At 41.2% G+C, this 13,581-nt stretch overlaps 1 protein-coding gene across 2 annotated transcripts in view; it reads right to left on the minus strand.

Moving 5' to 3' along the window:
* Positions 1–13,571, minus strand: part of TUBGCP6 (tubulin gamma complex component 6) — a 41,003-nt gene extending 27,432 nt beyond the window's left edge. Inside the window, exons 1-8 of one of the 2 annotated variants that reach the window (XM_035126634.2) lie at positions 12,176–13,571; positions 10,326–11,154; positions 8,991–9,154; positions 6,915–7,125; positions 5,983–6,156; positions 3,681–3,802; positions 1,184–1,253; positions 617–726 (exon numbers count right to left, since the gene is read on the minus strand). In XM_035126634.2, coding sequence (XP_034982525.1) covers positions 617–726; positions 1,184–1,253; positions 3,681–3,802; positions 5,983–6,156; positions 6,915–7,125; positions 8,991–9,154; positions 10,326–11,072 — 1,598 coding nt within the window. In that variant the 5' untranslated portion in view covers positions 11,073–11,154; positions 12,176–13,571. Of the gene's footprint in view, positions 1–616; positions 727–1,183; positions 1,254–3,680; positions 3,803–5,982; positions 6,157–6,914; positions 7,126–8,990; positions 9,155–10,325; positions 11,158–12,175 lie in introns of both variants that reach the window. The other variant, XM_035126633.2, reaches the window with a different exon arrangement.
* Positions 13,572–13,581: the final 10 nt, after the last annotated feature.

Below are 13,581 nucleotides of genomic sequence, written 5' to 3' on the forward strand. Positions count from 1 at the left end.
CCTCTTAAATAAGGGTACGCTGTCCAAACAGAAAATAGATCTGATCAAAATACTACCACTAAAATAACTATTCAGGTTAGATAGCAACTGTAAAGACCTATGGCTCAGGTTCAAACCTGTCCCCAAAGAAGATACCTGAATGCTATAACATCTCAGTTTTTCAATGGTACTGAAAGAGATGGATTAACTATCATGTCAAGAAGAGTCTCATATTAATTGGGATTTCTGCTTTGATACTTAATTATGTGAGTTTCCAGAAGGGTCGCTCAGTGTCTTGATCCTTGTATAAGCATTTAAATAATAATTATATGTCACTCTGAAATACACAGAGAATTATTTTAATGTGCAAAAGGGGGAGGGGGACTTTTAAAAGTCCCAGAACATATTTCAGTAAGCATAGACCATTTTTGCTACAATCCTATACCCACTGACCAAGGAGTAAGCTCTGCTAGGAATGAATTGCTAGCTTTATTTCAGTACACTAAAATAAGACTACCGCCATTCAGAAATTCTAGCTCCTTTTAAGAACTCACAGGAACGCCATCTATAGGAAATTCATTAGATCATCTTTCTAACAGCACTTCCACAATGCACAATTTTAAACTGAAATACTTACCGTGTATATGGTTCACAGCTTGTTTTTAGCAGGGAGAGAAGAACTGGATAATGTTCATTACTGCAGTTATTAAGAGCTTCTTGGTATAGATAGGAAAGTAGTTTCACACCCTGAAATAAATGCATAAGCCACTCTTTGAAAGGAAAACCATAAACACATATAGGTACTTCTGATGAGGCTCAGCTTCATCGGAAAGTTTTATTGCATTGGCAGCACTCAGCTGGTTTGGCTGGAAAAAACCTTAAAGCCTTTTGTTGACTTTTGGAGATACCTTTTTATTAAAGCTGAATGAAAGCATTATATTTCTTTTAAAACCAATACATTCCAGCACATCTATACAATCTGACATGGTTTTTTTAAAAAAATACTGATGAGCTGACACATTACAAGCTGATCCAGTGGTGGAAATCACTTTTCTTAGAAATGGAAGCATAACAGAATGGAAACAGCACCCAAAGCGCTCTGAGAATGCTTGCTTATGTTTGAATCGCACCTAGTCGTTTCATGTTTAAAAAGGCACACCACTTGGTTGGCTCCGACTGCAAAGAGAAGCGCAATCATACTCACTGTTGGAAATGAAGCAGCAGCAGCAGTTCCCTGCGCAGTCACTCCTATGCCGCAGAGTTCAGCTATATACCTTCACAAAACACAACAGCAGCAAATTACACTTGTGTAATACCTTTAAGAGCATGGGGTGTGAGCCCCCAGATTACAATTTCCATCACTCCTGGCTATTGGCTATGCTGGCTGGAGCTGATAGAAGGTAGAAGAAGAAGGCCTTTCCCAGTGGATAACTAAATGCTTCTGGGAAGTTCACAAAACTATCTGTTTTTCAGTATTTGGCCCCTGCAGCTGGTGTTGAGATCTATAGCAAGGTAAAAAGATAAAGGACCCCTGGACAGTTAAGTCCAGTCAAAGGCAACTATGGGTTGCAGTGCTCATCTCGCTTTCAGGCCAAGGGAGCCGGCATTTGTCTACGGACAGCTTTCCGGGTCATGTGGCCAGCATGACTAAACCACTTCTGGCACAATGGAACACCGTGACGGAAACCAGAGCGCATAGAAATGGCGTTTATCTTCCTGCCACAGCGGTACCTATTTATCCACTTGCACTAGCGTGTTTTTGAACTGCTAGGTTAGCAGGAGCTGGGACAGAGCAACAGGAGCTCACTCTATCGTAGGGATTCAAACCGCCAACCTTCCGATAGGCAAGCCCAAGAGGCTCAGTGGTTTAGACCACAGCACCACCCATGTCTCTACAGATGTATAGCAACTCTGTTGGTGGAGATTCCATTTAGCTATCAAGCCTAACAGCTGCCAATAGACCTACAGTGAGGGGGGGGAGTATTTGATCCCCTGCTTAATTTGCCCGTTTGCCCTCTGACGAAGAAATGACCAGTCCATAATTCATAATTATTAATTATAATGCACATCAATCTCTGACTTTTTTCTTCTGGGTTTCTGGGGTTTTTCCTGTTGTTATTCTGTCTCTCACAGCTACAATAAACCTACCATTAAAATTATGGACTGGTCATTTCTTCGTCAGAGGGCGAAGTCCCTCACTGTACATACTTTTGCCTAATTATTTCTTTAAAAAGCTATGTAAGCAAGTGGGCAACACCATATCAACACTAACTCTTACCGCACCCTCCAAACTGTTCTTAAAAATGTCTTCAATTTCAGCCTCACTGTCTAATGGCCTTGCTTTCAACTCCATCAACTGATTATTCCGGTTTGTGAATGTTCTTTGGAACCTGAACGTCTGTCACAGCTTCCGATTGGCTGCCAGGAGCATTCTGCAGCCAATCGGTTGCTGCGCCTTGGTTCCCGAACATTTTGGAAGTTGATCGGACTTTCAGGACAGATTCCATTTGACTTCTGAGGTACGACTGTGCATATATGCTCCAAACCTGGGAAGCTGTTATGGCTACACTACTACAGCAACTTTATTGTTATTTTTATTCAAAAGTTACAATACAGTTACAATGAAATGCATTTTCTATGAATATCTCTGCTTTACAACACATTAGTTTACCTAGTAGAATACACTTCTGGAACGGTATTCAGCTCCCTCAGAATACAGGCAACTCCCCACATATATATATGCAGCACCAGGAAATAAAGAAATAATACAAGTTAAACTGCAAAAACAGCCCACAAAAGTGTGAAAACTGGGGGGGGGGGGAGAGATGGCGTGAAAAGAGTGGTGAAATCAGCCAGGAATTCCATTAGCCTTTGCACTGACCATTGAGGCCTTTGGAGAGTAGGTATTTGAGAAAGGAGGCGATGAGGAAAACTGAGAACCACCAGTGCTGCCATTCATACCAATCTGGTATTTGCTACTGGTTAGCAGGGGTTTAGAGGGTGTTTACAGGCTTTCCGCCCACTATACTCAATTTCACGTATACAAGGGGTACCCGGGAACGAAAGCCCCACATAAATGGGGAGTTGCCTGTACAGAAGCTGGCCCCCCTGGTTCTAGTGTTAAAAGACTCGGACCCGCTAACCCTTCTTTGCAAATAATATACAGTACGTTACTGAGGAAGGGAATAATAAATATTACAATACAAAGCAGTAGGGCATCTGCCTTGCATGCGAAAGGTTGTAGGTTCAATTCCCATCAACTCTAGGTAGGACTGGGAAATCTTCTGCCTAAAACCCTAGTGAGCCACTGCCAATCAGTGCAGACAATACTGAGCTGAGATGGACCAATGGCATGACTCAGTATAAGGCAGTTTCCTACGCCCCTATGGTTACTTTAAATGTCTCACCTATGAACCCACCATCTAAATTAACTGACTAAAAACATTGTGCTGCGACTATCCTGCATAAGCAGAAGGTATAACAGTGAAGGAGACGGAGAACTGATCATCAAATTACAGACTATAGAAGAAAGAGTACAATGCTAGCTAATCTAGTCTTAAATTGCTTTACCAATTAGGACTAAACTACAGCAATGCCATCAGCAGTTTAAAGGGCACGTCTCTTGATTCCTTTGTGGTCTGGATCAAGCATGGAAGATGTCAAGGCTTCCTTTCCATTAACTTTTAATGCCGTGGTATTACCTTAGTTGGCGTCCTAGTTTCCTGAAGAGGAAGCTGATGGTTAGAAGAGTCAGAGTGGAAGGAGTCGACAAAACACACGCTCGGTAGTACTGCAGGTATTTTCTCAGCCCGCTTGTAAATGCCTGACAGGAGAGAAGTGAAAAGAAGATCTGCTATGAAAATTGTTTGTGCACGACATACATTCAATGCACGCTTTATAGGAAGGTGGCAACTGGGTGTGCTATTCTTGTTGAGCCTCCTCCAGATGTTTAGGATCTGTGCAAGCCCAATTTACACCCTATGAGCAGACGCTTGTTTTTAACTTTTGTTTCTAACTATTTTTTCACTTTCATTGTTTGGCTTTTATCTTTTTAATGCTGTAATCCGCTTTGATATTTTTTATGATTTAGTGGTAAATAAGTATTTATATAAATAAACCAAGCCTTATGAGAAGCAGTTGAAGGAGCTGGGTATGTTTAGCCTGCAAAAGAGGAGACAAGACACTTTTGGCGAGACTTGGCCTCCATTCCTTTCCTTTATAAATGAGACAGAAAATGCTTCCATTCCACCCACAATGCAAGAATCTCTGTGGAGAGGATTCTTGAATTGACAAGGCATAAATAAACGTATAACTTGTGTACTGCCTATGAAACTTAGTAAGAATGTACCACTGGACAAGTTACTGTAGTTATATGTTGTTCTTGTATTTACATGAAAAGCAATAAAAAAATATTTGGATTTTAAAAAAAGAGGAGACTGAGACATGATAGCCATCTTCAAACACCTGAAGGGCTGTCACATGGAAGATGGAAAAGGCTTCTTTTCTCCTGCTCTGGAGGTCAGGACATGAATCAACGGCTTCAAGTTACAAGACAGGAGATTTCGACTAAACAGCAAGAAGAACTTTCTGACAACAAAAGCTGTTCAACAGTGGAACGGACTCTCTTAGGAGCTTGTGGACTCTCCTTTGTTGCAGGTTTCTTTTCTTTCTTTTTAAAATTTTATTTATTTATTACCAGTATTATTAATGCACAATGAAAAAAGCTAAACATCAAAACTGAACAAAAAAAGTAGAAATAATAACAAACAAAGTAAAAAAACAAAAAACACAAAGCACTGTAACAAAAAGAAAAGAGGTCTTTTGACTACAGACCTGACCTCCTGGATACTCCTTAATTCAATTACATATAACTTATTGCCGGTAAAAACTATTCTCATGGTTTTACTGGTTCTTAGTTTTTCTTTGATCTCACATCATTCTTCATACTACTACTGAAACTAGTCAAATGCTGCAACAAAGTTTAAACTTCTGGAATTGTTTTTCAAATATATTTTAAAGACTTCCCATTTTGAAACAAATACCTGTTTTGGTTTATTCTTTATTTTTTCAGACAAGTTATCTAACACTGCATATTTAGTCATTTTTTTGGATCCAATCTTGTATAGATGGAAGTTTGTCAGATTTCCAATTTGCATCAATTAAAACTCTTGCTGCAACTGTAGCATATAAAAAGATATCCTTCATTTATTTATTTTGGTATATCCAAATCTGTAATCCCCAGAAAGCCTCTGGTTTTCTATCAAAGGAGATTTTTAGCATTTTTGCAATTCTAAATGGATGCATTCCCAGAACACATTAATTTTCTTGCATTGCCACCACATATGGTAAAGAGTGCCTGGCTTTTCTCCACATCTCCAGCAATCACCTGGGACACTTTTCTACATCTTTGTTGGTGGTTTCTGCAGTCACGGCAGGTGCTGCAATTCCCCAGCAGTTTGACTTCATACCTTGAGGCAGTGAATTGTCTCTTGAGACAGACAGATGCCAACAACTGTCCACAAAACAACTTGGATTGATTGCCCTCACTGCTTGGGCAACACAGCATTTCTCATTACTTGTTCCATCAACTTCCTTCCCCGACAACCTGGTCCCAAACTCCAGCAAACCACTTTGGGAACTCTAATCATTCTTATTCAACCCTTCAACCCTAAAAAAAGCTCAACTTTGGTTGGCCCTTTGGTCAGCCCTCACGGCCCTTCACTTCATCAAATCTGGCACTCTTTGAAAAAAGTTTGAAGAGTTTGGGTACTCTCCAGAGATCCCTGGGTTCTACTAATAGAAAGGGGAGCTCTGTTCTTCTTTCTCCTTTGCTTCTCCCAAAACTCTGCTCGAGAGTGTTGGGGACCCTACGGTACAGCTTGGGAGGTGAAGCTGTAGGATCCGAGCTGCTTTCATGAACAAGAGGGCGCAATTGGATCTCAAGACAGAAATATAGCAGGACATCAAGCTAGATTAGTGATAGGAAAACTGCCGACATGCTACCTGAAAAACAAGTCCTTTTCTGTACGAAGAGTCCAAAACTGGTTGCACAGAGAAGCGGCTCAGTCGTGTGTAATAAGTTCCATATTCAGCAACTTCTGACAGGAGACTGCTCATGCTTTCAGGTGAAGTTCCGGATACATGTAGACCCTGCTTGGCCACAAACATCACGGCTGCCTACAGGGTTGCAAAAAAACAGGAAGTCATCAATAAAAATGGACAGCACATGAAGTAGTTACAAAATTGTTACACAAGTCCTCATCATCATAAGTTAGAGCTACTAAATAGGTTCACTATTTGTTTTTTAAAAATCTTTTTTTTGGGGGGGGGAGAAGCCTACTATGCAAAAAACGAAGTGATCATTAATAGCTTATCAGCAGTTTTAATATTATGGCATTAGGTAAAAAATAAAAATACACACATGGTAAAATTGTAAAGAAAATTAAATCCATAAAATGAAAATTCACATGGAAACCCTTATTTTCTAGTGAATAGTTCCCAAAACATTCCTTTCTGCACAATCCAAATAGCATTTTATTGCCAGATCTACCATGCCTGGATTGTGTGCTTGGGTCCATACTGGCAATTAATGTCAGTCTCTTCTTAATCTGGATTTACTGTTGTTATTATTACATAGGTACTGGTTTTACTGCATATTTTGTACTATAAACCAGTTTGTGATTTGTATGTGGTTGTTTTTTAAAAAAAATCATGAATACTCTTCTTCATAAGCCCTGTCCTAAGGGTATATAAGTTATACTTGCAGAGCATCTTAAGTCTTGTTTTCATACTCTTTTTTTTTCAAAATTCAGTATCATGTATCCTGTGTGAAATGATGTATGTTACTATAACATTTTTGCTGACATAAAATACAAGTGTACTTGCTGGGTCTTAAAAGCAAAGGTTAGAGCTCCTCAGCAGATACTTCTGTATACCTGATTAAATGAGAATGAAGTAGATACCACCCCAATAAGGACATTCAAAACATCTTTAACAAGTTCTGATTCTTTTATTAAAACGCGTTGTGGAAGCTGAAGTTTGGTACTGCTGAAAAGCTGCAATTCCGCTTCTCGAAGTCTGCAAAATTTGTCAAAGGCTTCTCTGCCAGCTTCAGAAAGGTACGGCTCCTCTTTTTTCCCAGGAGGACTGTATTTGGGGGGGGGGAGAGAAAACAAATAACAATCAAGTGTATAAAGCGCCACACTGAAAAACTTAGGTCTGTGGAAGAGAGATCTTCTGAATGGCTTTCATCCAGCCCACCATCAAGTCCTGGCCCCAGCCTAGGATTTGCATGGCCTCTATCAATTCAGATGTTACAGCAAAAAATGCTCATGCAATTCTAGGCTGTATCAACAGAAGTCTAGTGTCCAGATCAAGGGGAGTAATAGCATTACTCTATTCTGCCTTGGTCAGACACCACCTGGGTTCATGTGCAGCACAATTTAAGAAGGATATCAACAAATGCGGTGTGCAGAGGAAGGTGACCAAGATGATAAAGGGTCTGGAAACAAAGTCTAAGAGGATTGGTTGATGTTGTTGGGTATGCTTAGCCTGGATAACAGGAGACTGAGAGGAGAAATGAGAGTCATCTCCAAATATCTGAAAGGCTGTTACACGGAAGATGGAACAAGTTTGTTTTCTGCTGCTCAGTGGGGTGGACAGACCCAAACCAATGGATTCAAAAGATAAGAAAGGAGAATCATTAGGAAGAGTTTTCTGATGAGAAGAGCTGTTTGACAGTGAAACAATCTCCCTCGAAAGGTGGTGGACTCTACATCCTTAAAGGTTTTTAATCAGAGGTTGGACAACTACCGGTATCTCTCAGGGTTTCTTTAGCTGTGATTCCTGCACTGCGGGGGGGGGGGGTTGGATTAGATGACCCTCAGGGTCCCTTCCAACTCTACAGTTCTAAGATGATCTCCTTGAAGTCACAAGGAGGAAAGGAAAGCCAGGGATCCAAAGGCTCACTGCAGCTGATTTTCATAATGGTAAACCATGATTCAGAATTACATGCAAAGTCTCCCAATTGTTAGGATCTAAGCAGATCCATGGGAATGCCTAGAGCACATTGGGGGTTTGCCAGATTCCCCTCAGTACAATGGATGCCACTCTAGAGATTCCCCATCTGCCAGGCTCTATAACTTTTTGGAAGATACAACAGGAAGGCCTGAGAAGCTTAAGTGTGTATGGCCTTTTGGATTCCAGTTTGTATTCTTGCCATTCTCAAGTCCCTGTTATATTGTTTAGAGAGGCTTTTAATGTTTAGTAGATTATTGTATTTTATTTTTCTGTTGGAAGCCGCCCAGAGTGGCTGGGAAAACCCAGCCAGATGGGCGGGGTATAAATAAATTATATTATTATTATTATTATTGGGAACATTAGAAGGGTGGTATTCAACTAAGTTTTAATCAGAGAAGACACAGTGAAATTAATGTACAAGTTAGGTCTATTCATAAATGGCCTCGGTCCAGTATACCTGAAGGAGCGTCTCCACCCCCATCGTTCTGCCTGGACACTGAGGTCCAGTACCGAGGGCCTTCTGGCGGTTCACTTGTTGCGAGAAGCCAAGTTGCAGGGAACCAGGCAGAGGGCCTTCTCGGTGGTGGTGCCCGCCCTGTGGAACACCCTCCCATCAGATGTCAAAGAGAAAAACAGCTACCAGATTTTTAGAAGACATCTGAAGGCAGCCCTGTTTAGGGAGGCTTTTAATGTTTAATTGATTATTTTATTTCATTTTTCTGTTGGAAGCCGCCCAGAGTGGCTGGGGAAACCCAGCCAGATGGGCAGGGTATAAATAAATAAATTATTATTATTACTATTATTATTATTATTATTATTGCTCTACCCTGAGTAAAAAGGTTGAATACCACCTTAGGCCTTGAATTTTGCTATTTCAAAAATAATGTTGGAAACTTGTTTCAAATTCACTGACAAATATTGACTTGATACTAATCACGGCAGCTTCCAACAAAAACAGCTCAACATTCTGAATCTTAAAGACAAATACGTACCATCCAATCCTTTCCCAACATCTCCGCTTACTAGGTCCATAGGTGAGCACTGCTTCCCAGAGATCAATATCTGGTGTCACACTGGGTTCTGACTGAGAGTCAGGGGTGAGATTGGATGCAGACTGGAATCCCTCATCTTCTGAAGGATCTATACTTTGGGGGACCTATAAAAACACATGTACCCAGTCGATTATCTTTCAGCACAGTGATTTTCCATAATTGTGACCAAAAAAAGGTAACTTATTTAGCCTGCCTCCCTAGTTCCTCAGATCGTTCCTGATGCATCTCCTAATTAAAAATCATTCCTAGTATAGTGCTGCATATTCTATCTACATCCTGGTGGACCAAGATTAATAAGTTATTATTTACTCTGAAATAAGTGTGGCAAAGCATGTATTTCCGAACTGCAAGGAGTAACTTGATAAATTAAAACAAAATAAAAAAATGCCTTCCAGTAGCACCTTAGAGACCAACTAAGTTTATCATTGGTATGAGCTTTCGTGTGCATGCTACTTCTTGACAAACTTAGTTGGTCTCTAAGGTGCTACTGGGAGGAATTTTTTTATTTTGTTTCGACTATGCCAGACCAACACAGCTACCTACCTGCTGATAAATTAATTCTTACATTTGAGATGGTCTGTACTGCCTCTTTTACTAGGCAGAAGAACTAAAGGGTGTAGCAAGAAACAATACTGACCATGAATGTGGCTTCAAATCCTTGTTTAGCCATACAATAAGAGGAAGTTCCCCCGCTCCCTCTTCAAAATGAGAACACTAATGAGCTATCTTACAAAGCTGTTGCAATATACAGATTGTGATCAGATCAGGATACATCATTTGGTAGGATTCAGGAGAGAAATACATGAAGCATTTCCTTAAAACAAAAATACTGCCTTCTCCCTGCCCCTGCTCCGTAAATTTCAAAAGTTGTTTACAATGGTGTATACTATTGTAAACAAGGTTTTGGAAGAAAAGCAAGCAAAAAAGACAACAAAAGCCCTGCTGCACATATAAATCCGACACACAAGATGGTGGCTACAGATTGTACCACTTTGGATTTCAAAAATAATGTGACATGTGGAAACTACTATTTGCAAAGGAGGTGAATGGGTCAGAATGCTGCAAGTGCTCTCAGATGCACAAGCAAGACAGAAAGGGAAACACCAGGTAGACAACAGAAGGAAGACGCAAGGAAATTATTAACAAAGAATTTTGCTCATGAGTGTCTAACTGAAAACAGCATTTATGATGAAGATGCCACAATTTATTACAATTGCGTGCTCTAACAAATATCTATGCTAAATATAAATAAGGGTCACCTAAAATGCTCCATACCTTGATTGCAAGTCCAGACAAATCAGCACTATCAGGCACTGGTGGAAAATCCAACTTGATATCCATGTCATATGTACGGCTGTGAATAAGAGCCCCAAAGAGCGAGACACGGGTTTCTTTCTCAAACCTGTCACCGACCGAGCAGCTTTGTGAAAATAATTCCACAGTAGGAAGACCTGTGCCAGGTGCTGCCTCCATGATCTGCAGTGTCTTTTGAATTGTATCACTAAACTGATGTTCCTCATTTGCAATTAAAGCCTGCATAGCGGCTTCAAACACACTAACATCATAATAATCGTAACCTTGGTATTTTACATTTCTTCCAACATATTTGTTGTTTGCAAAGTAGTCTTTCTTGGGTGGTAAACACTGAGGTGGTCCAGTTCCTGCAAGCTGAACCAGAAGTTCCAGAACAGAAGTAATTTCAGTAAATGGTAAACAGGTAGACCTTTCCAAATCATCTACAAGCTCCTCCAGCCGGTCAGCTTCCTTCCCCATTCCAGCAACTCTCAAGTTGAAAGATAGCATTAGAATTCTGTTTTTCACTGGAAGTCTAGAAACATTTGACTGTGCCTTCTGGGTCTCATCCACGAAAAGCGTAGAAAACAAAGCATTATACGCAATTTTCTTGAGGCTTTTACTGGATCCTTTTTTGCTGTTCTTTTCCCTGCCCAAATGGACCTTCTTTGACAAACCTGCTATGTGGGCCTCACACAAATCACCAAACAGCTTTGTAATACTTTCCATGGCAGCAGCAGTTAACTGGATATCCTCTTGAAGTCAAGATTGTGTATAACCAGTGCTAAGAATCTGCTGGGGATCCATTACGCTGCTTGGAAAAGCAAAAAGAGAATAATTACGGTAATGATCTTCTCCCTACTGAAATAGAGTTTCAATTACTTTATTAATGCAACATCCTTATGAACTGTGCATTAAAGGTCTAGATCAGTGGTTCCCAATTAGTTAAGTACTGTGGGACCACTGTTCCTCAAAAGCCAAGCCATGGACCGTCTACATTTCACAATTTTGTTATCTCTATGATATTTTTAATATTCGAATGGAGCCATGAACCCCCAACAACCATAACTATATATATACCCTGATAACCATACCTACCCAAATGAATTGTCATGAAAGTGAGAAATGGGTGGGGGAGAATTTTGTCCTCCTCACTCACAGTACCACATTGTTATTAGTATTAATTTAACTTCTATACTGCTTTATATTTTTAAGAAAAACCTCAAAGTGGTTTACAGCACATTAAAACATCAATAAAAACAATTCAGAATTACACATTACTGAAGGAAGTCAAATATAAAGTATACAGTCAAAGCAACATAGGGGCTCCTTGTGTGTTTCCCCTCCTCCCCAAAAAGCTGCTTCCTTTTGGTCTCCATCCTTCATATTACCAAAGTGCGCCCCTGCCCCCCCCCCAACAGACCCTATTTTTTAAGAAAAAAGAAGAAGGGACAGTTAATGGGCCTCAAAAGGAGCCAGGGCTCACTAGGATGTAACACCAGGGCTCCAATTCAGCCTGTGCTGAATGCCAACCTTGCACCACCCTGAGAGGCCCCAATACCACCTAGAACAGGCACCCCCAAACTGTGGTCCTCCAGATGTTTTGGCCTACAACTCCCATGATCCCTAGCTAACAGGACCAGTGGCCAGGGAAGATGGGAATTGTAGTCCAAAACATCTGGAGGGCCGAAGTCTGGGGATGTCTGACCTGGAACGAAGAAGGCGGGAAGAGCTTCTAGGGTCGAGACTCGGGCGCTTTCCCCTCCATAAGGCCTGGCGCACCCGCTCCCCCCCCCCAAAAATATCACGGTATCCATGGCAATGCCCCATACCGAACAGGCCTCCCGTCGCTCCGGGGTGTTTCACGGCGACCCGAACCGCCCGCCGCCGCCTGTCCGTATTTGCCTCTCTTCAGCCCATCCCCGCTGAAAGGCGGCGCGAAAAACGGGCGCCCCGCGGAGCTCGGCGAGCCCTCAGCGCTGCCGCCGCCGTGATGGGAAAACGCGCTCCTCCGCGAGTCGCGGCCTTGTGACATCACAGGGTGAGCGACGGAGGCGGGAAGGCGGGGTTTTTAGAACGCTGAGGCTTCGCCGCCTGAGGGGAAAGGAAAGGGGGCGGGGCTAAGCAAGAGCCTGGAAACGCAGCTGCGGGGGAGTTTGTTGTGGTTGTCGGCGTGCGGAGAGGAATTCCTCATTTTGATGCTCTCCTCCTGTCACTAGGTCACTCCCCACCACATGAGGACTGGCTCTCTACTGCACCTGTTAAATGCTTCAATCCGTTTCTCATCTTTGCGCTAGGTCCACTATTTGGCCTAACAAGGCACCTGTTCTAAGATTCCAGAGCTATTTCCAACAAAGCTGGATCATCAACTACAGTTATTTCCCTGGACAGATCAGATAGCATGGCCACAGCAAGCCATTCTCTGGCAAACTCTTAACTTAGATTACTGCAATGCACTCTGTGTGGAATTGCTCGTGAACATAGTTCAACAGCTGTAAATGTTGCAAATGTTAAATCAAACTATGGTTTGGCTCTGGGTAGTGTGGCAGAACCGAGAGAAGCAGCTATGATTTTTGCTCCAGGAACATGCTTGCTCATTCACGTTAAGCCATAGTTTTGTTTAGTGCTACATGCAAACCAAGCCAGGGTGTTTATTGGCATCCTTATCGAGTGTTGGCAAATTTATTTCTTACAAACTGAAGTTAACACAGTCTTGTTTAATTATAGTTTAATTTTAAAAAAGATAGAAAAGTATTTTGTGAAATACATAAATTCCTTTTGAAAAAGATAGAAAAGTAAAACGTGAAATGATTCTTGCTGTATCATTCCTGATGCGTAGCTCACTCTTCATTCTTTTTATCTGCTGATTTTCTAGATAATCTTCATTTTCCCTTTATTTTGATTCTGGATATGAAGATCAAAAGGGAGAGCCAAAATGACAGCCAAGTAAATTTCATCTTTCAGCAATGGAAACCTTTGCTATACAGTACAAGGGAGCTGGGGGAAAGAATCCATCAGATTTTACAGCATAAAACAACAAGAGCTTTTGTAATAGCAGTTAATTCAGGGCCTTGAAAAAGCACAGAGTATTTAGAAAAGCAATACTAATAACTCAGTCCTATGTACTCGGAAGCAAGCCCCGTAAGTTCAACTTGGTTCCCTTCTAGATAAACATGTTTAGGACTGCATTCTAAATTCAATGTCTGTTTTAATTTTACTTTCCTTCTGTAATTGATAC

This window comes from Zootoca vivipara, chromosome 10 (genome assembly GCF_963506605.1).
Source record: "Zootoca vivipara chromosome 10, rZooViv1.1, whole genome shotgun sequence".
Lineage (NCBI taxonomy): Eukaryota > Metazoa > Chordata > Lepidosauria > Squamata > Lacertidae > Zootoca > Zootoca vivipara.